The 25976-nt window shown below is 41.5% G+C and overlaps 1 protein-coding gene across 8 annotated transcripts; it reads left to right on the top strand.

The window, feature by feature from the left end:
* The first annotated feature begins 44 nt into the window (after positions 1 to 44).
* Positions 45 to 24530, top strand: NOL8 (nucleolar protein 8). Of its 8 annotated transcripts, none has more exons than XM_036896877.2 (17): positions 47 to 335; positions 1190 to 1416; positions 1967 to 2029; positions 3397 to 3475; positions 4851 to 4986; positions 5461 to 5529; positions 7105 to 8925; positions 10167 to 10283; positions 10742 to 10864; positions 11128 to 11218; positions 15356 to 15494; positions 16204 to 16278; positions 20757 to 21028; positions 22279 to 22405; positions 22949 to 23019; positions 23571 to 23650; positions 24123 to 24530. In XM_036896877.2, the coding sequence occupies exons 2-17, from the start codon at positions 1278 to 1280 to the stop codon at positions 24171 to 24173; spliced, it is 3453 nt and encodes a 1150-aa protein (XP_036752772.2). In that variant the 5' UTR covers positions 47 to 335; positions 1190 to 1277; the 3' UTR covers positions 24174 to 24530. The 8 variants fall into 8 exon arrangements, with proteins under 8 accessions (XP_036752775.2, XP_036752774.2, XP_036752772.2 ...); XM_057498432.1 differs by having other exon boundaries at positions 1251 to 1416; positions 23568 to 23650; XM_036896876.2 differs by having other exon boundaries at positions 1273 to 1416; positions 23568 to 23650.
* Positions 24531 to 25976: the final 1446 nt, after the last annotated feature.

Raw genomic sequence — 25976 nt, forward strand, 5'->3', positions numbered from 1 at the left:
TGCGCCACTGGGGAAGATTCGGTACTGTCGGAGTGTCTCAATTTTTTTTCTGCTTCCTTACATCCGCCGACCTAGTCCGGAAGTCAACGAACGCAATGCGATGACCCTCTTCGGTACGGATTAGGAACTTTGGGTTAGGGTCCTTTGCGGACTTTGAGGGCAGCGTGGGCGGAGTCAAACGGAATACCAGAGGACGGGAAGCGAAATAAAGAGCACGCGGAACTGAGTGTGGCGTCGGAACCTTAGGAGACTGGGTTGAAAATCCGGTAGGAAGGAGAAGAGAATGCGCCTATCGTGACACGTGACTGGCAGGTCGGGGCGCGGGGCTGCTGGAGGTGCGTAGCGAGGAAGTGGGTTTGGGGAGTGGGAACTGATCGGGCCCTTTGGCCTGCCCCATCCCTTGTCCTCTGCCAGTTTTCAGAAGGAAGATGGGTAGGTGGGTAGGTGGACGGATCCTCTCAGCTCTTGGGAAGGGACGGGGTGGGTGCTATGCGGCGTGAGATGTTCTGATGGGCCTCAGATCACCACCTTGGGGAGAGTTTTCTTGAGGCCCTTCTATTGTGTTAAAAATTACAGATTCTGAAATTAGATCTGGGTTCCACCACAGATTCTCTGAAGGCGTTGGGAAAGTGACATCACCTCTCCTGCTCAACTGAAAATTTAGATGCGTGCAAACATCTTAGTACAAGGCTGGCATACAGTGTAAAAAAGAAAGTATAGTAGCTATACCAGTTGCTCTCTTTATGCTTGAACAACACCTCGCAAATGCTTCTGTTGTGGCACAGTGTTGTGACTGTGGCATTTGCTTCTCATGTGACTGAGCAGCTCTAGGATGCAGAGCTTTTTGTTCTTTAGCATATTAACCTGCCACGTCCCATTTTTGTCTGCTTTTGTTAAGGTGAATAAATGAATGTATGGTAAATAAAGGAAAGACCTAACAACATGAATAAAAAAATGAAGAGGGGTGGAGTATGATATTGTTATTTAGAGGGAAAGCATCTGTATGTGTGTAGAGGTTCTGTTGTAAAGTGCATTCATGGTGAACATAGATGTAGTGCTTGAACAGTCTCCAGGGATAAAATTTGGAAACAATACAATAGGAAGTGAAACTCAGGTCCAGGCAGCCAATTTGGCTAGAAGGTTCAGGGAAAAGAGTTGGGTTTAATTTAGTTTAGTTTTGTTTTTTAAGATTTGAGAAGAACTAAAGGAAAGAATAGTTCTCTGTACATAGAAATTATTTTTCCCATTAGAACATACTGAGTATATCCCCAGCTGTCATGAAAGCCAACAGAGAAATGAAGCGCCTTTTTGTGGGTGGCCTTGGCCAGAACATTTCCAAGGCAGACCTACATAATCAGTTCAGCAGGTTTGGAGAAGTTTCTGATGTGGACATCATCATACGGAAAGATAATGAAGGTAAATATATAGTCCTTCCTGGATAAAGACATGTATAACTCATGTCAGGTATCACAAAATGAAGGAACTCCAGATATGACCGCTAGCCCTGAACACTGGAGGTGATGTGTGTTTTGTTACAGGGTACCATTGTGTGTACACTACCACCATCACCACCTGGAGGTGTTATGTATAAAGTGAAACTTGCCCAGAATTACATCTTTGAAATCAAAATAATTCTAAATTCCGAAACATTTGATTTCTGAAACATATAGCTAAGTTTTCAGAATTGAAATTTTGATATTCGTTATGTGTCTTATTAAGTAGAATATCACTAACGTGCAAACAATCAAAATGCTTCTTAACTACTTGACTTTTTTTTATTACTATTTTTTTTGTAATAATTTGGTAGCCATGCTTAGAAAATAATATGCAGTCTTTGTATCCAATGAAAACTAAGCAAAGTTTTCCCTTGAAAGAGTTAAATTTCGAAAGATTATTTCTTAAATTAGACAATCATTTTCACATTGTTCTGGAGTAAGAGTTTAAATAAATTTCTTTTTCTTTTTAGGAAACCCACAGAAAGTCTTTGCGTATGTCAACATCAGAGTAGCAGAAGCAGACCTCAAAAAATGTAAGATCATGTTTTCTATACTATTTGCCAATTCATGTCACATGTAAGTTGGAATAACTCTGGTTCTGAATCTGAACCTCAGCAGCCACCTTTAAGTCATCCAGAAGCAGCCATGATTAAGACAATTCCAATTTCCTACAAGCCAGCAGCTTTAGGTCCAGCCCATTTGTTGTCAGCAGACATGGTCATACATTGCTAGTGAGTTTGCCCAGAAATGGTATTCTCAGATATTTTGGACAAGGAAGCACATTTGCACAGAAACTGCTTGTTACACATTTCCCACGGGATAGGATGCCTTACACTCCACAACCTGTGTGTTTATTTCTCAGGTGGCAAATTCTTAATATTAAATGCTGTTAGGCGAGAGCTTTAGAGCATGCCCTTATAAGATCATGTCCTTGAAATTATGAAATCTGTTGGTAAGTTTAGTAAAGCTGAGGACAAAGTGTACCTTCAGTGAAGAAGGAATGGGCAGTGATCCACAGTGCCACTGATACAGTAATGTATTCTAGTTACTTGGAGGCTGAAAAGTCGACACTGAAGGGAACATGCTAGTAGAGAGGGCAAGCAGCCTTTGGTCAGTTCATTTGGAAGAAATTGATTTATTATTCAGTGAGGATATAGGTATGACAAATACGATTGTGGTTGAGAACACATCACTGCTGTGACATATGGCACATTATTTAAACTTGAAGCTCTGGTTTGCTTTCTCGTACGTGAAAAATAATGCTTGCCTCATAACCCTGCTTCAAAGATTAAATTGAGTAATAACTTTGTATTTAACATATTACCTACCACAGAGAAACTTCTGTTAGTCGTTGTCATTAAGGAAATGGACAGCAAATATTGAGAAAAGTCAACTACTTGGGCACAACAGTTCAGAGGCAAGTTAGTTGCAGCTATTTTGTTTATGAGTTGCACAATGATAGATAATCAGTATGAGGTGACAAAGAAAAGGTGCACAGGATTCCACAGTGTCCTCAGATTTGCCCTGGAAGATTACATTAAATTTTTATAGTTTCACTGTAGGAAATAACAGTGAAATGTTACAGAAATGTCAGTCATTCATCAGAGGTACCTGACAGTATGACATTACTTTATGAACAAATCACAAACTTTGCTCTATGTTTTACATATTTGCCTCACTCAAATCCTCCAGTGACACTGGGAGATAGCAGGGTCCTCTAGTAAGAGGTTTGAGACCAGAATGTGGGCCTCTGTCTCCCAGTCTCATTTTCTTTATTTCGTTTCCTCTGTGTCTCTTTGTGATAAACAAGTCTACTTTCCTTGGTACTAGTTAGAAAAAGCACTTCTGAAATATGTTTTTGCATTGCCATGTACTTCAGTAATAATTCTTTACTTTGTAGGTATGTCTGTTTTAAATAAAACAAAATGGAAAGGTGGAACACTACAAATTCAGCTAGCAAAAGAAAGCTTTTTGCACAGGTAAGATTTGCTGTATGTGGATTTAAACCCTATTTCTGTTGTAAATGGTTTTAGATATTCACTTTATTGATATGAAATTATCGAGTAATATGTTATGACAGCCTGAGCATATTCAAACCATACAAGTAAAGCTAAAAATCCACTGACTACTCATGACCCCGGACCCAACCAAAAAAGATGATGAAATACATTTACGTACTATATTTTAATTACTAAACGTGTACTTATTTCATCTTTTTTTAGTACAGCCTTTAATCATGAGGTAGAGCTTCTCCCTCCTTTGTAATGACTGGCACTGTTTCAGAAAATGGCTGTACCACAGTGTAATTGATCATCCCCCATTAATGGACATGTAGACTGTTTCCACTTCTTCGTGATAACAGATGACCTTGAGGATGTCTCCTGCTTATGTGTAATGGTTCCCTGGGGTTCATGTCAACAAAGGGAGTTGCTGTGTTATAGGGTTGTGTACATTTAAAAATTTAAGTCACTACTAAATTGCTTATGTTGATTTTGACTTTAGTACTAGTGTGATACAAAGGCATAAGATAACAGGAGAGTGCCTTCATGTGGGGCATAGGTTGATTACACAAATAACTTCAGAACAAGACAGCATAATAATTGTCAGAGCACTTTGTGAGTGTAAAGTTATTCTCACGGAGAAAAGATTATGTAAGTCTGGGAATTTTCAAAATATAAAACAGCTTAGGAATGTACAGAGTGACCAGGAGAGTTGATAAGATTATTCTGGCCAAGGAAAACAAGGTGTGCAACATGTGGCAAGCAGCCTATGGAACATGTGTTTTGAGGGAATGATCTGGTAGGAAAAGTAAGAATGTGATTTTGTTCTTAGCTGAGGGCCTCTGAACGGTATAGTGATGGGGCTTTGTTTCGGCAGCACTTCAGCACCTATTGTGTGCAGGAACAGGGGCCCTGGTCCCAAGCAGGGTGAGCACACAGTGCTGCTGCCCGGAATGTCTGCCCAGGTGTACCTGCGGAGCACAGACCCTGCAGCCGTCCTGGAAGGGAATGTAAAGGAGGCAGGCCAGAGGCAGAGAGGCCAGTGAGGATTGGTCAGTGCACATGTCAGGCCTGAATAAGGGGGGGTCAGGGAGGTGAGATGGCATTCTTCATTCTCTTCACTGTGAGGATAGAAATGATGAAGACTGGGCAGATGGACTCTGAAAGACACCTTGTCCACATAAGGAAGAGTGAAGGGAACAAGGATAAAAGGCCTTAAGTTTAAGGGGAAAATTGAGAGATCCTAGGTGACCAGCATTATGTCAAATAGTTACATAGTATTTAACAGATAAAACCAAAACACTATTGGTAGTGTGGCTGGCCATCTTAGCCTTACATACTCTCTCATTTGCAGACTGGCCCAAGAGAGAGAGGAAGTGAAAGCAGAGAAAGACCAGGCAACATCAGGCAGCACCGGCTGTCCTGGCAAGATGGGAGCCATGGGCTTCCGTGCAAGAGCAGTGCCTGGGACAGAGATTCCGGGGCACAGAGTAAGTCCTTCCAGGAGCCTGAGTAGCCCAGGAAACAGCTCCTGAGGCCATGTGACTGGGCATCGTGTGTGAAGCATTATTTACCTTTTCCCTTGTTTGGAGCAGTTGATATAGGCAGTGCCTTATGGTTTTCATAGCACATTTACAGCTCAGTACCCCTCATGTTATAGAGAGAGGAACCCAGTGGAAGTGGGTCTCCCGAAGGGCAGTGGTAAGTGCAGGCAGGTCCCAGGTGTGTGCCTTTTCAAAGTGTCTGGTATGCTTTATGTAGCATCTAATGTGGTTTATATGAGATAAACAGCTGCCCCAATTTCCCTTTTTTCTCTTCTTTATACACTTTTTGAGAACTTGTGTTTCTTTGTCAGAAAACTAAGCCTAACAGTGTTCATGGTGCACTGCGAGTGCAATATGCAGTGTGTTGATCTTTTCCATTTGTGATACTTATAGTAAATGTTTTCTTGTTTTTTCTTTTAGAATTGGGTTGTGGGTAAATTTGGAAGAGTCTTACCTATCCTTCACCTAAAGAATCAACATAAACGTAAAATATCCTTTGCAGTTGGCCTTTCAGAGTAACTGTAATGTGTCACTGTTGCGAAGTTTACTTCATACCTTGAAACTTCACTGCCTCTGTGAATTTAGATGTTCATTTAACAGTTTTTGTGTTCCCAATGTGTAGGCACAGTAAGAGAGAATGTGGTGAAGTCTACACCAGTGAGTGAGACAGGCAGTGATCATCAAAGAAGCACCTTCACATGTCAGTTTTCATACCCTCCTCTCCTTTCACAGGGATCCAGAGCTGCTGCTGAAGGCGCTAAGGAGGGCAAGGTTAAAGGAGGCTTTGGGGGACGTGGGGTCGGTTTACGTTAATAGAGAAGTCATAGTAAGAAACCAGGAAAGAGGGAAATAGAAGTATGTAGGCAGGCAGGAGCTTGGCAGGTGGAGAAATAGCAAGGAATACCAGCTGCCTGTCCCGTTAAGAAAATGAGGTCAGATGCATCTTGGACCTTGAGTCCTGGCACTGGATGTGTGGACAGTGGTGTGAGCTGTGTGTCCTTTAGCTCTAACTCTGTGACAGTCGGAAGCAGAAGTGTCCAGGTATTTCAAACAAGGATGCAGTACATGCACTTGGTTAAGTGCTGGAGGGGCAAGAGCTAATGGTCAGGCTGTCCAAGGATTAGCAGCTGCAGAAATACTGCCGCCTTAGGGATAAGGATGCAGAAAGGTGTGTCCTCTTTGCTCACAGCTACTGTGCCACTGAAGCCCTGGAGCAGTGGCTTTGGCTGCTCTCCCTGCCACAGGCACTGCACCAGGGAGATGCTGACCTCTCTCCCTCCACTGTGGCTCACCACCAAAGGCAGCACTGACAGCTAGGAGGGAATGAAAGGGCAGTGAAGCTGAGAGGATGCTGGTGCACATCACCTATTTGGTATGTTTTGAACAGTTATTAAATGAACGAAGGGACGTTTCAAGAGTGATAGCTTAAAGCAACTTACACTTGACTGTTCATATGTTTTAGGAAATCAGCAAATGCCTGCTCTTGTCATGACACATTGACATTAATTAGGATCTTTCTGGACTATGTCATCCTGTAAAGAATTACTAGTTTGTTAATAAAGTAAAGACCTACAAATGCTCTGCAGAGCATGAGTAGAATGTGAGATGTATATTACTAGACTCGGAGGATCTGAGTTAGGATGGGCCAGCATCAACGAGGCAGGAATGGCCCAAACAGTTTGAGACTAAAGGACATGCAGTATCCATCTGTGCCCGCTGGTATCCCTCTGTACTCTGCTGTACGTTAGCTCAGTGGATGGGTTTCTTGCATTTGCAGAAAGTAGCCTTGTGGCCTCTGTACCTAGAACGTGATCTGAATCCATTTGTTTTGATACCAGGTGATTTCTGCTGATTAATGGTTGTAGTTCTTGGTTTTAATATGGACATGCCATAGTTTTAAAGATCCCGAAGCCCCCTATTAAAGTCCTTATTTTGTTTAATAGGAAACTAAGGATGACAAGTAAGTGATTTGCTTAAGGTTAAGCAGTATTCTTTTCCCTTCACCAGACTGATGGGTTTTCCTAAAACCTAATGCCTTTGTTTTTCACCTTGACTTTTGGTAACATCATAAAGTATGATCCATCAAAATACTGCCACAACTTAAAGAAGATAGGTGAGGATTTCACAAATGTAATCCCTATATCCAGCCTCACATGGGAGTTGGAAGGAGGGAATGACCCTAAGAGTAAGAAACGGCGAGGAGAGTTCTCTGACTTTCACAACCCTCCCAAGAAGACAGTAAAAGAGCAGAAGGGTGAGGTTCCCACTGTGTCTCAGGCTGCGATACCGAGATCCCAGAGGATAATAGGGAGTCCATGCTCAGCACAGCAGCAGGCTGCACAGAAAACATCTTGTGATCCCGTTAGTCCTTCTGAACCACCTCTATTTATACCTGGTTCTGAGAGCCAGAGGCCTAAAAATGTATTTTTTCAGACTTCTGGCTTGGAAACTACCAGGAAGAGAAATCGCATGTCTGCCGATGATACTGATTCTGAAGATGAATTACAGCAAATGATCGAAAGAGAGGAAAACTTAGAGAAAACTACATGGTCCTTAGTAAATGAATCTGAAAATGATCCCTTTGACACAGTAAAGAATGATTTCAAATCAGATGTTCACAAACTTCATTCTTTAAGAGGTTTAGGCATCAAACATAGTGTCTCTTGCCTCAGTAGCAAAAGTGCTATTGTGGGAAATGATCACGACTATGATTCAGGAGATACAGATGAAATCATCGCAATGAAAAGGAATGCTGGTGAGGCCAACAGCAATACAGGGTTTTCACAAATGGAAAATTCTACATGCAAGAAGACTTTGAAAAACAAGAAACACCATGAGCTGTCTTCTCATCATATTAAAGTACAAAAAAGAAGCAGCAACGTAGAGCTAGCTATCAATCCTGGAGTTAAGCCTTTTAATTGTGAATCTCCATCCAACTACAGTAGATGTGAAAATGTGAATTCCATGTTGGGATTGGCTGGGACTGAAAGAGATGAGTATGATGCCATGATGAAAAACTGTCTCCATGTGACTCTCACTCTGGCTGATTGGGAACACTTGGCTGGCAGTGACCTGGAGGCTCGTAAAGAACGTGCTGAGCACCATGGCCAGAAAACCAGCTCCAAGAATCGTGGGCCCTCCAAGAGCCACAGGACTCCTGTTGGCTTCCACCCTGAGGAGATAGTGGCTTCTCTTTTGGAAAGAGAAGAGAACACCCATGGAAAACAGAAACCAGAGGGAAACAAATTCCAGGCTTTCAAGGGAATAGGCTGTCTCTATGGGAAGGAGTCCGTGAAAGACTCCTTGGGAGAGAGTGCTGCCTCTGCCAATATGTCTAAAGACCAGAATTCTTTGAAAGCTGAGAACCCCAGCAGCATGTCCACAGAAGAAAAGGGGTCTCTGTATGTTAATGACTCAGCAAGCAAACCAAGTCCTTTCCGGTGTGCAAGGAAGGCAGATGACCCAAATCATGCTTGGCCTCAAAACAGGCAGGCCACTTTTGAGAACCAGGATCACAAGGCAGTATCCCCTAGCAGTTTGGAAAAGGGAAACAGAAACCTTTTTTCTGGTCTGTCACCATTAAAAGATAAGAAATCTTTAAACCTTGGTGCAGAGACTCACCGGATCAGCTTTGATAAAGAGGGTTGCCACGAGACCATGAATACAGAGCCCTCTGAATACAGGCCAGATATGAACAGCCATGAGGCCCCTGGGAAGTCACCAGCAGTCTCCTCCTGGAGAGGTACTTCTGTTAAGGGCTCACCGGGCATTAGTGCTAAGGAGATGCATGCTGGAGATAATCTGAAGCGTTTGGCAGCCATCGCGGCCAGGCAGAAAGCAAAGGAAGCACAAAAGAAGCTGGTCCATAAAGCTCTGGCAAATTTGGTGAGTAATTTCCAGTCTGGACTTACCTAGCCTAATCCCTCCTTGTGAAGGCAGGTGCCCAGTAGAGCTCAGTGCCTCAGCACCCCCACCTTTGTGTTTCCTGTTCATTGGAAGCTCTTTTCACCATACATCTGCAGTACATTCTGAAGAATGAAGTGAGATTATTAAATGTGATTTGCTGAAACATTTCTTATTGTTTTCATCTAAAGCTTTCTTCCTAATTTTCTTTCCTTTTGAACCTTAACTACTTATGTGACTATATCCTTGTATGTCTGAATTGACATATAAATCACTTGCCAGGATTCACTGTAATGAGCCTTTATTAAGTATTTATGAAGTTCTAGGCCTTCTTGGTCAGTGTGATTTACAGAATGAGGATGGTGGCTTCTGCCCCTGACGGCTTTTGATGATGTGATGGGCAGAAGGTCACAGTTGAGGTTCGTGGGCCGTGCACCCTGTCAGTCGGGTGGAGGGGGTGGGGGCATCCTCAGCCTGAATTGGGTCTGTGTGAAAGGGTTAGTGGGGTCTGCTTGGGTAGAAGCAGAGTGGGAAAGTAGAGGAAGGGCGCCCATGCAGGGCAGCACTAGCATCATGGGAGTTAGTACAGCATGTGACTGGCATGTGGAGGGAGGTGGCAGGAAACAGCTCAAGAGGCAAGGGGGGCAAGTCACAGGCAGTGGGGCTAGGGCTTTATTCTTAGGGCCATGGGAGGACCAAAGAACTTTGAGGAAATGAAGGTGAGCCAGGTATGTATTGGAACAGGGGTTGGCAAAGCTTGCGGGCCACATAGCCCAAGGCCTGTTTTGGTACATCCTCCAAGCTAAGGAGGGTTTTTACATGTTTAAAAAGTTGAAAAAAGAAGAATACAGGACCTAGGTATATATGACCTGCAAAACCTAAGATATTTACTCTCTGGTCTTTATAGAGAAAGTTTGCCAGCCTCTGGAAAAGATTGTTCAGGCCATGATGAGCTACAAATCAAATAGGCAAACTAGAACCAGGGGTGCCTTTGGGAGGTCGTGATCCAGAGACAAGTATGGCCACAGGAACAGCTTTAAAAGATACCAAGGAGGTCAATGTGGGAGCAAGAGACTTGGTGGTCAACTGCATACAAAAAAAAGAAGGCATAAGTTTCTGCCTTGGAAATAAGTAGATGAAGGCATTCACTGGAAAATAAGAAAGGGCAAGGGGAGGAAGGGAGGGCTTGCTGGGAGATGTAACTCTTCTGATGACTGCTCTAGGACAGTTCTGCGGAGGACAACAAGCCAGTGCACATCATCTTTGGTTCCAGCAGTGAAAGTGAAACAGAGGAGACGCCCACTCAGGATCAATGTCACCTGAGGGAGGAATTAGCAAAGGTACTATTGAGGGTGTCCCTGTGGCAGTCCTCACTAAGCTGACCCATTTCTGCCTGTTGCACAGCAAGACCTCCCACAACGGCTGGGTTCAACGTAAGAACCAGGGCCCCCAGACGACCACACACAGACCAGGGGACCATGGAGACTTTGTCCCATGTGAATCTCCTCCACATTGTCTGCAGCAAGACATCCATATTAGTGAGCCTGCAGCATGTCTTCTCAGGTACAACAGCTGCCCCCTGTTCCAGGCTGTGTTTGGGAGCCTCTGGATTAGGGATCTGAGAGGCAAAGTAGATGTCACTGAGTCAGAATTTTCCATTCTAACCACCATCCACCCTTTCCTGGAAGATGCATCTGGGTTATTGGTTCTTAAATACATCGGAGAAGATTACATAATGAAGGAGATGCTGATTGCCTCAGTTACTAATAAATACTTGTGTCTTTTATCTGTGTAACAGGAATCTGTGAGTAAAGCATCTGGGAAGCTGTTTGACAGCAGTGATGATGAGGAATCTGTTTCCGAAGATGACACTAACAGGTTCACAATTAAACCTCATTTTGAGGGCAGAGCCGGACAGAAGGTTAGTAAAGACTGGAAATAATAAAACTGGAAATGTGCCCTTATTTTTTGACATAAATATCCTTAAATCCAGGAACCTGAAGGCAGACCTTGACACACTCTACAGTGTTTAGGTGTCTGTTTTAAAGGCGAGTCCTCCGAGACCCTCTCTGGTTGATTCCTGGGTAGGCAAGATTATTCAGGAATGTCTGGTTGTGGGGGTTCGTCTGTAGAAATGCTCTCTCGAGAACATTGCTCTCCATTGTGTGTGTGCTTTGTCTGTAGCTCATGGATTTGCAGTCTCACTTTGGCACTGATGACAGATTTCGCATGGACTCCCGATTTCTAGAAAGTGACAGTGAAGAGGAACAGGAAGGTAAACATTTCATTGTCCAGAAGTTCTGATGTTGAGCAGGGAGGTCCTGAGGACTCATGTGGTCTGGGTCCTTGACTTATCACGTGAAGGAACCACATGCCGAGACATTGAATCCTGGAGCTCATAGTCCAGTGTTAGCTTACTCAGCAGTCCTGGAGTTTGTTGTTTGTACATATTAACTCCTTCAGAAAATCTTTAAGTTACTTGAAGCTGCCAGAAAGGACATGGATAGGTGGCAACCACCAAAGGCACCACCTTCCTCTGTCCTGGGCCTGTCGTGAGAGAAGGCGAGGTCCCTACCTGACAGTCGTTGGGTAGGTCCTGGTGAGAGTGTGGAAGACAGTTAAGTGAAGGAAGGGTCTTCACTGTCCCTCTGATTTTTAAAAGCAGTGTGTCACTGAATGCCACTTTGCTTGACAGCAGCAATGCTACCAGAGGCATCCTGATTCTACTCTTTTTGACTTCCTGTGGCATTCTTTATGGAAGTGTTTCCAAGTATCCTTAAGACCTTCTCTCCTTCCCTTGCAAGAGACCTTGCATCCTTCTTGACTGAGTGGGGCCCCTCTAGAGAGCCCCCACTTCCTTCCCTCTTCTGTCCTGGCCACCTATCTCCTTCCTAAGTTCTGGTCCGAATCTTACTTCTCCGTTCATACTTCCTACACGCCCAGCCTTCCTCTTCTTCCAGCTCCTTCCTTGTTCTGCTGACACAGGTCTCAGGTCCCAAAAGTGCCATTCTTTCAATCCTGACTTCTTAATTTTTTTGGTATCATTAATCTACAATTACATGAGGAATATTATGTTTACTAGACTCCCCCCATCACCAAGTTCCCCCCACATTCCCCATTGTAGTCATTGTCCATCAGCGTAGTAAGATGTTGTAGAATCACTACTTGTCTTCTCTGTGTTGTACAGCCCTCCCCGTGCCCCCCACACATGCTAATCATAATGCCCCCTTTATTTCCCCCCCCGTTATCCCTCCCTTCCCACCCGTCCTCCCTAGTCCTTTTCCCTTTGGTAACTGTTAATCCATTCTTGGGTTCTGTGAGTCTTCTGATGTTTTGCTTCTTCAATTTTTTCTTTGTTCGTATACTCCATATATGAGTGAAATCATTTGGTACTTGTCTTTCTCTGCCTGGCTTATTTCACTGAGTATAATACCCTCTAGCTCCATCCATGTTGTTGCGAATGGTAGGATTTGTTTTCGTCTTATGGCTGTATAATACTCCATTGTGTATATGTACCACAGCTTCTTTATCCATTCATCTACTGATGGACACTTAGTTTGCTTCCATTTCTTGACTATTGTGAATAGTACTGCGATAAACATAGGGGTGCATATGTCTTTTTCAAACTGTGCTGCTGCATTCTTAGGGTAAATTCCTAGGAGTGGAATTCCTGGGTCAAATGGTATTTCTTTTTTGAGGAAGCTCCATACTGCTTTCCACAATGGTTGAACTAGTTTACATTCCCACCAGCTGTGTAGGAGGGTTCCCCTTTCTCCACATCCTCGCTAACATTTGTTGTTGTCTGTCTTTTGGATGTTGGCCATCCTTACTGGTGTGAGGTGGTATCTCACTGTGGTTTTAATTTGCATTTCTCTGATGACTAGTGATGTGGAGCATCTTTTCATGTGTCTGTTGGCCATCTGAATTTCTTCTTTGTCTACAGCTCTTTTCTGTTATGTTCCCTCTGAGCAGCTCACCAGATGTGTTTTTTCTGGCTCAGCCTCTTCAGCTTGACTGTGGCACTAGTCTGTCAGCCATCCTTGAAAGGTTCTCTCCCCTTCGCTTCCCCTGCACCATGACTTCCTTGCTGGTTCCCAATTCCCCTTTGTCTCTAGATTTAGACTCCTCCCACTGTCTGTAAATCCCTGCCATTAGTCTTCCCTCACTTAGGGCTTGTCTTTTCCCTGGGCTGTTTCACTGAACTACCATCTGTTATTTTCTTGGTGCTTGATGGGTGTGTTTCACAGGCACTCCTGGGCCTGTGCTTAAAACTCAGTAAATCCCAAATTGCATCTCTCTGTCAGCCTCTTCAGGCTGTTCTGTTCTTAGGGCAGTCAAATCTAGAGCCTCTGTCTCTAGTTTCTTTCCTTACCAACTTTCAGGATTAATTTTTTGTGAATTTCAAGTGTTGGGGGGGCGTTGTGTATTTTCCTTGGTCCTTGTCCCCGCTGCGACAAAGAATTGAAGGGCAGAGACACAGTAGTGAAGCAGAGTAAAAGTCTTATTTAAAGTTACTTAAAGAGAGAAGTGCAGCAGTCAACCTCAGCAAGGAGAGGTGCCCTGAAAGGTTTGGAGAGAGAAAGTTTAAGATTAAAAAGTTACATCCTTAGAAAGTGTGGGTGACCTCAGAGAGGATCGTGCCCTGAAAGGTTGAGAAGAGAGAGTTTAAAGTTAAAAGTTTACGCACTTAGAAAGTGCGGGTGACTTCAGAGAGAGGAGCGCCCTGAAAGGTTGGGGGTTCCCCTTTTTAAGGATTCTTTAGGAATGTGACTAAGGGCTGGGGTGTGCAGACTTGTTAAGAGGTCTTTGAATGCTCAGAATTAACTTAACACAAGGAAGTTCCTGCTCTGATTTCTCCCTGGGATGCTGGCGTCTTCATCTGGGAGCAGATCACACAGGCTGCCTGCCCAGCCCCCAAGGTGGGCTGAGCTATTGTCTGTTTGCTAACGAGTAAGTTAAGAATCTTATATTTTTAACTTCCTGAGTATTAAAATACAGTCTTCAAGATGGAATCTTTCCTGCCTTTTACTATGTTGTTTACAGCTGGGCCTGCATGCTAAATTAGTTGCGTAGGTTACAAACTACTTAATTAGGGCTGGAAGGAGAAAAAAAACAGCATATAGGTAAAGGTAAAGAAAATAAGCTGGGCCTGCATGATTAACAAAATAAAGACATGGGCTGTGCTGAGGTACCTTCCTTTATCTGGGAAATATTCAAACATTCCAGGCCAAGTTGCTCTTGGCTTTTTGCTTCAATTGATTAATTATGGGTCGTTTTAGTGGACTTTCTGGCCTTATTCTCTTTCCACCCCGCTCGTATCTATTTTCCTGCCTAACAGAAGATCTGTCGTGCAAGTAAGCAGCACTGCGGCCTACAGAACCTTGGACCCTCTCTAGCATTGTGTTCTATGTCCTTCCTGATAGTCGGTATTAGGTTAAAATCGAAACTGCCGTTTTTTAATTCAGGGTTGCTGAGTATTAGCAGCTTTGTATGATTCAGCCTAATGTACTTGTACACTCTGCACTTTCCGTCTTCAATATACATGTTCATATTGTCTCCTACACCTGGCATGCCCTCACCCATGGTACCCCTACCCTCCACCGAGAACCCACTCTGTTTCCTACCTTAGACTCCACCTGGTTTTACAAAGCATTTCTTGATCCAGTTGAACAGAATCCCTACGTCCTTTGAACTCTTAGAAACTTCTGGGGCCTTAAACTCACCACAATGACTATTTTATTCTAGCTTCTGTAACTTGGTAGTTTATATCTTCCAGTGAGTCAAGAGGGTGATTAAGGCTTATCCTTATTTTGTATTTCTGTCTGTAGTCCATACTAGCTGTTTCACTGTGTTCTCTGATCTAGTCTGTTTCTTGTAGCTGCAGATGACGCTACAGGCTTGGACAATGCCCTGTGCACAGGGCCGGCCTATGGCTCTCTCCGAGCAATGTTTATCATTGAATCAAAGGCTGAAGCAGCTGTCCACTAACACAGTAGTAGTCGTAAAATTTCCATCTTTCACTGTCTTTCATTTTTATATTTACTTGTAATTTAGATCACATTCTTAGAATGTTAATTCAGAGTTTTCAGTCACTTTAATTTTGTGATTAGCATCTTTCTTTATCACATCTGTCAGTCTTTACCTTAAGAACTTGTAGACCTGCCACTGAAAGCCATTAAATCCAGATTTTATTTTCATAATTATAGTTGGAAATGGGACTGTTTGCTGGTTATGCAGTTTCTGGATTCACTGTGTTGATGCTGTTCTTGGGGACTGGGAAGTTAGCAAAATGAGGTTTACCTTCTGTCTTACTATGATTGGCACAGGTTTAAGTACATGATAAATATTTGATAATTGAGACTTCTCAAGTTATGTTTATCAAGAGATTACTAATTATCCTTTTCTCTCTAAGAGGTAAATGAAGAGAAAACTGCGGAGGAAGAAGAGCTTGCTGCAGAGAAATTGAGAGCCCTGAGTGTTGTACAGAGTGTTTTGCACATCAACTTAAGCAATTCTACAAGCAGAGGATCAGTAGCTGCTAAGAAATTTAAGTATGGCTTATGTTCCGTCCCCTCCTAACCTATTTTCCTTTGACATAAAAGCCTCCTTGAACTCGGTTTAAACTCATTTTAGGCCATTTTAAACTTCCTGGGGAGAGCAGCTGGCAATATGTATCAGAGCATACTTAACCCTTGACCCAGTGATGCACGTCAAGAAACTTATCTTTATTCCTGTATTTATGTACTTAAATATTATAGCAGCATTGTGTCTGTCTGTGAAACAATTGGACAATGGGTTAAATATTAACTGTAGCATAAAGCACTGTAAATGTAACTTTATTTTTTTTAAAGGAAAATTTTAAACATAGTTTAGAGAGACTAATGTGAAAACTCTGGTCACCACCACTCAGTTTCTGCAGTCACCAGTATGGACCAGTTTTCTCTTCACAGCTCTTCTCACTCCACTCTGCTTCCACCAATAAATGTTTTATGCAGATGAAATAGTATATCATTTATCTGTATATATTTTAGTATGTTTAAAATAATTTTTATTAAAAGAAATATCCAGGGACACTCAAAACTAGATAGTTTAAAATAACGAGTGTTTCTATCTAACAAGATCCTAATACTTCTCTTTGGTATTGTGTATCTTTGTCTTGCTCAAAAATTAGAATCACTCCAGTTTTTAATTTGCTGTTAACGTTTTGTATTAATGTTCTGATTTATCTCTTTCAACTTCTCGCTCTCCTTTTTTACATAGGGATATCATACATTATGATCCAACGAGGCATGACCATGTCACTTACGAAAGAAGTGATGAGAAATCAAAAGAAAGGTAAATCAAGCTACATCTCTTAGTAGCAGGATCATAGGAATTCATCTCATTTCAGACAGTGAGAGAAGTGGACAGTAACCAGCATCCCATCTGTTGGTTCCATTGTATTTACTTTAAGACCAGGGAGGGAAAGTTAGAGTGGGACTGCTGACATAGTGCAGAAAGTCATAGCTCTCTAATGAGGGAGTCTCACAGGTGTAGCAATGCATGTGCTCCTCCCCCAGTAAGCTCCTCCTGATTATATCCACTTCCTGTGGCTGCTGTAACAAACCACCACAAACTTAGTGGCTGAAAACCACCACATTTTCTCCTATTTCTGGAGGCTTGGAATCTGAAATCAAGGTTATTGATAGGGCTGTGGTCCCTCAGGAGGCTTGGGATGGGGTAAACCACTTTGTGCCTCTTTCTTAGTCTCAGGTAACTTCTGGTAGCTGTGACATGCCTTGGCTCGTGGCTGCACTGCTCCAGTCTCTGTCCTCTTCTTTGCTGTGTTCCCCTCATCTTTGTCATAAAGGGTGCTTTATAACATAAAGGTGTCATAAAGGGTGCTTATAACACCTTTGGGTTCCAGAAAATAGGGACATACCTTTTGGGGGGCAACCATTCATTCTGTCCCATTGTGCTAGTGTGGTCGGAGCTGCTCCTTGCTGCACATGTGCTGTCAGTTTGATAAATGCTGCAAACTGAAGAGCCAGTAACTTTGCCTGGCCTAATTGCTTATCATTAGAGGCAGTGTGGCATCCTGAATTAGATCCTGGAACAAAAATACATCTTTCTGTGGAGGAACTGGTGAGATGAGAATACCGTTTGAGTGGTGTGAGTAGTGCTATCCCAGTTGAGTCTTTAGCTTTGTGACTGCATCATAGTTGTATAAGATGCTACCATGAGGGGAAACCAGGTGAAGGTTACTTGGAAATGCTGTATGTACATCTTTGCAACCTTTCTGTAAATTTAAGATGTTCCAAAGTTAAAGACTTCTTGTAAGAAGAATCACATATTAGACTAAAGTAGTAGCAGCATAAATATTACCTGCAATGTAGATTTTTGTATGTTATTTAGATAATCCACATTAAGCATGGTACATAAGTTGGGGATATTTTGTGTAATATTTTAGGTTTGTTTTTATTTATATCTAGGGTGCATTAGTTTTTTAGTGCTACATAAAAAATTACGCAAAACTTAGCATCTTAAAAACCACAAGCATTTATTATTGCAAAGTTTCTGAGTCAAGAATTTAGCGACTTCTTTAGATGGTCTGGCCAGGTTCTCTTAAAAGGTTTATGGTGAAAATATTGCCTGGGCTTTGGTCTCTGCTGCTTGACCAAGCCCGAACAATGTGCTTCCAAGGGGACCCACTCACATGGCCGTCGCCCAGTTCCTTGCCTTGTTGCCGTCTCCATTAGGCACTTCCGTGCCTTCATGGCATGGCAGTTGGCTTCCCCCTGAGCAGGTGACCCCAAAGAGAGAAAAGGAGGAAGCCACAGTGTGATTTATGACCTAGTCTTAGAAGTCACACACCAACACATCTACCTTACTCAATTTTCTTGAAACATATCACTAAGTCTAGCCCATAATTTAATGGGAGATTAAATACAAACTCTCAGGGAAGAAGCATTGATGAATTTACAGACATAATTAAACCACCACAATTCAACATCTTCCCACAAATTGTTTATGTTCCTGCCACATACAGAATATACTACCCCCTCCCTAGACTTCCCAGGAGTCCCACCTCTTTACAATGATCAGTTCAGATTCCAGGATGTTATCCAAATTGGATCTAGGGGCAGAGGAGGCTTATCTGTTGCAGTTCCTTGAGGGCAGTTATTTCTAATCAGAAGACCTGTGAACTAAAGAGATAAGTTACCTGTCCCTCCTCCAACATACAGGGATGGGACAAGCATTGGATAACCTCTGTAAGCACAATGTTGCACAGAGGAAAATGAGGCGGAGCATCCCTGGTCCGTGGTGGCTCTGAGATCTACACAGGCAAATGCTGGGAGTTCTTTGGGTAGAACTGAGGGTCTGGGACTAATACTCCATGGTTCCTGACTCTTCCTATTTCATGAATGGTGGCCCATGCTTGCAGCTGACTCTTTTCTCAACCTGTTTTTTGCTTGTATAAATGTGGTGTCCAAAAGCATCTCCATTGTATGGAATGTCTCTGTATCTAATCAGTCCAGGCTCGTGGTGTTTCTGTTAATATAGTTCTCTTAAAATATGGGTAGGTCTGTAATGGAGTATGTGTTGGGGACTTGATAATGGGGGAATCTAGTAACCACAATGTTGCCCATGTGATTTTATATTAATGATACCAAATTAAAAAATATATATGGGTAGGTCTTCAGTGAATCTTCTTGATGCTCACTCTTTTAAACAAAAGACACACCTCCTAATGTTCTTGAGATAAGCCTTTTTTACTGTGGGCTTATGCTGAGACTCCAAGACAACAACTTTGAACCCCTCAGAAGCCCTGTTGTTTGAATGATTGAAGTTTCCAAGCTGTGTCTGGGGTCTTAACAGAAGGTTTTATATTTAGACTGGGGTCTGTAGAGTTTTCTATTAAGGGTCAGGTAGTAAATATACTAGGCTTTGCAGGCCAACAGGTCTCTGTTGCAGTGACTACACTCCAGCTTTATAGTAGGAAAGCAGCCACAGACAATACATCGGAGAATTGGGGCATGTGGCAGGTGGCAGGCTGTATTCCAGACTATTCGTAGGGTAAAGTCTGCGCTTCATTACCATTGTGCATGTCACGAAATCATCTTTTTTTCAAACTACAAACATTATTCCCAACTTGCAGTCCATACATGAATAGGCAGCAGCCTGGATTTGGCCCATGGGCCAGTTTGCCAACACTTGCCTTATACCATGTTTTCCAGAGTCTTAGATTTGATCTTTGCTTAGAAGCCATTTCTTAAATTTCATGTTATTTGCCTTCTGGATAATAGGAGTCTTCCTAATCTTCCTAAAAACCATGAGGTATTTTTAAATTTAAAGAATTTTTAAAATTCTTACTTTAGTTTCACTGTCTCAGTTTATATTTTACTGTAAGCAGCAATAAAAAGCCAGCAGATAACCTCCAACAGCTTCCTGGACATCTTAGCTAGATCACCCATTCATTAGGTTCATTTTCTACTTTCCACTTTAACAAAAGTGAGTGTTGCTAAATGTTCTATTACTACATATCAAGGATTCCTCTCTCTAGTTTTCAGTGGCATTTGCCCCATCTCTGCAGGCCCTTGCCTGCAGCCTCCTCACTGGCCATGCTATATCAGGCTTTTGTTAGCATCCTCCTCAGTGACCTTTGAACTTCTGCTCATTGCTTGGGTCTGCAGCCACTCCCACATTTCAGGTTTTTGTTACAGCCATACATACTTCTAGGTACCCAAATCTGTCAGTTACCTACTACTGTGTAAGAAATTGCCCCTAAGCTAAACAGCTTGAAACCTCAAACATTAATTAGGCCTCAGTTTATCTGGGTCACAAGTCTAAATTTATTGGAGATCCTGCTTCACTGGGCACTTCTGGCTTGGGGGCTCTCAAGAGGTCTGCAGTCTCTGAACGCTTGAGATCTGCTTGGACATTGAGTCATACCATCACGTCTGCCTCAGTCTGTCAAAAGAGTTCCTTAAGTCTGGCCCACACTCAACGGATGAGGGATATCATTTCCCCATCATAAAGAAAGAAGTATCAAAGGATCTTTGGACCACTTTTAAAACCACCACATGGTTCAATGGAAATTTTTGTAGAGCTTGGTTTCATAGGAGACATATCTATTTTAAATCCTAGCCAGGTTGGTTTTTTAAATAAAGAATTAAAAGTTTCTCTTTGTGAGAATCTCCTCCAATAAAATGCTCATTTAGGACATTTTATTCACTTACTATTTTATATTTTAGATAATAGAGTTAGGATTTTGGCCTAATACTATTGATGATACATGGAGTGGATTCTTAATAGGAAAAAGGATTTTAATCTTTTATTAGCTAGAAATTCAATATTGGAAATTGCCATGTAACTTTTTATTTAAGATCAAAGAGAAAAGCATATTCTTAAATGTAGAGCAGGTTTATGATAACAAAAATTTCATTTCAAAACAAACTAGACTTAGCACATTTTGAAACTGAATTATGACCAAATCTTTTTTTTTGCAGATGAGGAAACTGGGGCTTGTTGCTGTTAAGTGATTTTCTTAGTCAAAGTTAATATCTTAGGTGAAATTTCTGGAACATAGTTCTAGAGGGTAAGATAAGGGAACATAATTCATGTTTAATATTTGGGGCTATTTGATGAGGTTTTGTGTATTAAAAAGCTTATTGGAGATCTGCTTTTATGCACAGAGTTTTATTTGTGGATTCTTGGGTGTTTGAAAGGATGGGATTAAAATTATTCAAGGTGTTTTCCTTCCCTCTTTTCTGGAAATTGTCCAAATGCTGACTGTTTCTTTGTGGCGTACATATTTGTATGTGTTAATGAAGTAAAGCAAAACGAAAGAAGAAAAGAGAGGAAGCTGAGAAGCTACCCGAAGTGTCTAAAGAAATGTATTATAACATTGCTACGGATTTAAAAGAAATATTCCAACATGCAAAAGATACTGATGAAAAGGAAGATGGCTTGCCCCAGGATGAGGCCTGTGGCGGAGAGAAAGCCAAAGCAGCCCACAGCCCTGCAGCTCTGGTGACTGGGGCTGAGCGGCCTGGCATGTTCATGTTCTCCTTTTTTGAATCAGACACTAAAGCTGTAAATGAAGGTACTTTTTTTTCCTTTTTCACTGCAGGCAGTTTGAACCTACTTGATGGAGTGTATACATTAAGTGTAACAATTTAACATTAGCTGAAGAAATTTCCTTCCACCCAGATAATCAATATGAGATTCAGTATATTTGACCATACACATAATGTGCCTGGACATGTTTAACACAGCAAGGAACTGTTTTTGAATTTAAAGGAGCAAACCTCTAGCTAGCTGCCATATGAAGGGAAGCACCCCTTCTGAGTACAAAGAGTCATGAAATAGAATTAGTCATATAGTTAAATAGCTTCATGTCTTAAATGCAGTTGGAGAAGCCATGACTTAGGAAAAGCCAATGCTGTGTGGTAGGGGAAGGGAAGGAATATGTAACTGGCTTTATACAAATATGCAGTTGTCACTGTGCCAGTTGTTTTCAAACTTTATATTTGGAGATTTGCCAGACCTACAGAAAAAGAAACAGCTGTGTGTGCAACATTGCATTCCATCTCAGGAGGTTACCTCTGAAGGCCAAAATGGCCCAAAGTTAAAAACACCTGTTCTAGTGTTAAAGCTTGGAAGTGCAGCTTTTCTGAAAGCTTGCCCTAAGATGCAGGATATACCTTCACAGGATAATACATGCACATCTGAAAAGGATTCTGCTTTAAAGACTGGTAGTTAAAACAAAGTGTCTAGCAGGTACATTAGGGGCACAGCAATCCAGTGAAATTGCTGTAAGACACGATATATCATGTTCTTGCTTACGTTTTTGCCCATAGTGTCCATTTGAATGCCATCAGTCCTAAACTGTTGAGTAGGGTTGGCCTGATAATGGATATTGACTGTAGTTCTTTTAGGGGCCAACTTTGAGAAATTGGCCTTGAAATGATTTGGAAATGTAAGGGTATGTTCATTTTCTCATGAGTAAGTAGGGAAGCCTGGTTTTGCTGCATAGTGTTAACAGTTTAGGCTTCTCATGCTTATACAGTGCCATGCTTATTTTGTTCTTTTAAACTATGTTGCTCATTTATAAAGCTTTAGTTTTTATCTTTTTGTAATATTACTATATTCCTTATCAGATCATCCTAGCAATGCCAAAAAATAAAGCTTCTCTCAATATTTAAGAATCTACAAAGATACTACCTAAATGAATAATTAAGATACTGGAAATTCAGAGATGTGTACATGGTGAAAGTAGTCGAATAAGTATGTTCAGGAATACTTGGTTGTTGAGTTATTATCCTGTCATCTTTCATTGACACAATGATATAGAAACCTATAGAGCTGAGACAGTGAAACCTGTGAAGATTGTCTGGCAAGGAGCTCCTCATTTCCACGATAGCAGTTCAGAAGAGGAAGATGTTACTGAAGAAACAAATGACAGAAAGCCTAGCCCTGGGTAAGCAGTTTGTTTCTGCACAATATATTTAATAATTTGTAAAATCCAAGTTAGACAAGCTTTAGAAACCTTATGGAAGGATCTAAGCTTATTTTCATAAGACCACTTAATTTTCTTCTCTCAGAACCTTTAGAGAGCTCTCTAGCTATTTTGTGATGGGAGCATATTTCCTTTTCCTTTAAGTTTGGATAGCACTAAGTGGGGGATGAGAGCCTGAAACTGAAGTCCCTGGTCTAGAATGAGGCTGTGTGACTGTCTGGCCCCATTGGAAACACTGGCAAATGGGTAATAGTAGTCTGGTGAGAGTATCCACAACCAGCAAGGGAAGACAGAGCTTGTACATAAACCAGTCTTCACTACCAAACTTCAGATAGAAGAGCAGGGTGTTGAGAATAGAGAAAGTGGAGTCACTTAAAATCAGGGCAAATAAGCAAACACAAAACAGATTGAGGGAATGTTTATATTTTTAATGTAAACATTTCCTCTTAAATATGAAAACCAATATCTATGTCTTGGCCTCCATCCTTTTCTTTCTCATTTCAGAGAAATATCATTACCTGAGAAGGAAACCACTAGATTTTTCTTTTTCTCCAAGAATGATGAAAGACTTCATGGTAAGTCCATTTTTCGATTATATACTACAAAACAGGTAATACTATAGCTCTCACCACTGCATTCTGACACCGTAACATGCATCCATGCAAGAACTATTTGGCAAAAATTCTGACCCTCTGCAATACCATGTGGTTTAGCCCCTTGTAAGACTGATGCAGGTTGACTTGGAAAGTTATGGAGGGCCAGCAGCTGCCACACAATGCCTTCCTGACTCATCCATTATCATCAAGGACCTATTTTGTTCGAGGGAGTTTAGAATCAATATGTACAAAATTTGTTAAGTCTACAGTACCCTAAAAGTTCATGTGAAAACTGAGGCTTTTGGTGAACAATTCATTTCTTAAAGCCTAGCACAGAAACCAAGTTTTATATTAATGAATGGTATATATATGAACAGTAAAATCCCAGCAATTGTGCATTTTTGTTTTGAAAATCAGCATAAATTAAGAAAAAAACATTCTTACCTAGAATTGAAGACCTTGTTAATGCCAACAGTAGATTACTGTCTGTTCTTCTATTATTTTGCTGCCCCTTTATTTTCCCTTAGTAGGTTCTGGCTTATTCTGGAGAGGAGTGGGAAGTAGTATTAGCAGGAATTCTTGGGAAGCCAGAACAAACAACTTGCGCATGGTGAGTAGTTGTATATATTGTCTTCTAAAATAGATACGGTGTTATCTTTGTGTTAATAATTTGCCTGGTGTAAAAAAATGGGAATAAGGTATGAAACTTAAGACAAAAAGGTAACAACTGAGAATATGATTTAGATGTTTAGAATTAGTGTTGGAACTGAACTTAGAGGTTTAATTCAACCCACACACATTGTATAGGTGAGGGGACTGACAGGTGGCCCTGCTGAGTGACTGGTCAGAGTTCTAGGCATGCTTACTAAGTAACAGGAAATCATTTTTGAAGGACTGTGAAATACAGTTTCCACTGTAAACATTCAAAGCCAAAGGTTTGGATATTCCCTGTTCATCCCAAGTGAGCACTTCCAAAATTGTTTCCACAACCCTGACACTAAATAACCTAAATTTTACTTTTTAGTTACTGAATGAACACTTTGAAAATGACTTACATCTCTAACAAACTTTTGATTTTCTAGGATTGTCGGAGGAAACATAAAGATGCCAAAAGGAGAGTGAAACCAAAATAATAAATGGTCAGCATCAGTTTTATACCAAATGTGAACAAGGCTCACCCATGGAAATTTGATGATCTGGAAAATAATGTTAGCTGAGAAAGAAGAATTAGAGTGAAGGAATATTCAAAATCTGGCTGGTAGATATAATTGTGATTGCTCTTCTGTGGATTTCCTCTGTATTTCTCCGTAAATACTCTTTCAAGAAATTAACCTGAACTTTTTTTTTAATGAAGCACAGGATAGTCCCTTGGAACAGTTTTTGTACATAATCTTGTTGCCCTCCATCCTTAATAACTCATGAGCATCTCTGCAAGGTTTACATAAGTCTTTTTAAATATATGATGAATAAAAGCACTTGTGTTTTCCAAATTAGGGTTTGTGTGAATTATACGCTACTTGAAGTATTTGTTTCGGATTATACCAAAAACACCTGACTCCCATTTTGTCATTTTTGTTTAGGACGTTGAGCACAAATCAGCCTTGACTTCTGTCCTAATGAATACCTAACTGAAATGCATGATATTCTTCAAACCAACATAAGAGTCTGTGAGGACCAAGAAAGGATGCTAAATACAAAGTTTTCCTGTTCTTGGCCTCCAGGAGTTGATAGAAGCAAGCCCATCAATCCCAAAATTCTAGTTAGACCAGAGGCTTGTGAAAAATCCAAGATGCTGAAAGATACATAGTAATAGGGGTCAGGACCCTGAATCTAGATAGGGAAGCAGATTTAATACCTTGTCAGATCAGCCTGGTTAGGATTCTAGACAGGCATGCCTCCTATCAAACTGGGCTCTGTTCAAAATTGTCACATGTAGACAGTTCCTAGGGATTCTTACTGAGGTGCAATGTGTGGCTGGAATTAAGGACTTTAACTAACTTACATCTTGATTGAATATAAAGCCTATAAGGGCTGAGATGTCATCTGGTTTGTTAACCATTATGTCCCCACTGCCTAGAACTGTCTAGTACGTAGTGCTTAGTACATACATTTTTCAAAAAATGGGTCCCAGGAACTAGGAGCTGAAGAGTCATTTGGGATTTCTGTTTTCAAGACTTCAGACTTGATAGAGAATGGAATCACCACTCAGGATAAGTCCAAATGTTCACCTTCTCTTAATGCACATTACCTTAATAGCTTTTATTGCCACATAACAAGCCATCCCAGTAATAGTCTTTTGCTCACAAATAAGTAGCTTGGTCAGGACTCAGTGGGGCTGCCCATCTTGAATCTGTGTTAGTGTCACTGGAGGGCTCAGCTGGGGCTAGAGGATCCCGCTTCTAAGATGGCCCTCTCAGTGCCTGTGGGTTTCCCCACAGCGTGGCAACAAGGTTTCAGTAGCGGGTTGCAGGTGCTGCTGGTCTCTTACAACCTAGTCCAGAAACTGGCTCAGTCATCTCCACTGTATTCTCAGGTCAAAAATGACACAGTTCACAGACTCAAAGAGAGGGAACAGACCATCTCTCATGGGAGGAATGTCAAAAAATTTGTGGCCATATTTAAATCTGTAACACTCTGTCTGCAAAGCAAATTAAGTGATATCACATGGCCTTGCTCACCCCCAAATCCTGCTCCCCAGCTGCAACGACCTTCAACAACTATCTGTCTCTCTGATACCAAATTCCGTATTTCTACCTAACATGCTTACACTGTAATTTCTTGTTTTTTTCGGTTTTGTGCATTACCTATTGGCTTCCTACTGTGAAAATGGATTTGACTCTGATTCAAGTAGAGCATTTGACCAGTTTTTCCGGAATCTTTTTTCACTTAACCTTCTTCTTGATGTAGTCTTCCCTTGCCTTCCAACAGCACCAGTT

The sequence above is a fragment of the Manis pentadactyla genome, chromosome 3 (assembly GCF_030020395.1).
Source record: "Manis pentadactyla isolate mManPen7 chromosome 3, mManPen7.hap1, whole genome shotgun sequence".
Taxonomy (NCBI): domain Eukaryota; kingdom Metazoa; phylum Chordata; class Mammalia; order Pholidota; family Manidae; genus Manis; species Manis pentadactyla.

Bases quoted from the DNA above. Each gene is read 5' to 3' on its own strand.
- NOL8 (XM_057498432.1), top strand. From the start codon at position 1,278: ATGAAAGCCAACAGAGAAATGAAGCGCCTTTTTGTGGGTGGCCTTGGC. The intron at 2,030-3,396 runs GTAAGATCATGT...TTTACTTTGTAG, and splicing joins AGAAGCAGACCTCAAAAAAT to GTATGTCTGTTTTAAATAAA. The intron at 5,530-7,104 runs ATATCCTTTGCA...ACTTTTGGTAAC, and splicing joins AGAATCAACATAAACGTAAA to ATCATAAAGTATGATCCATC.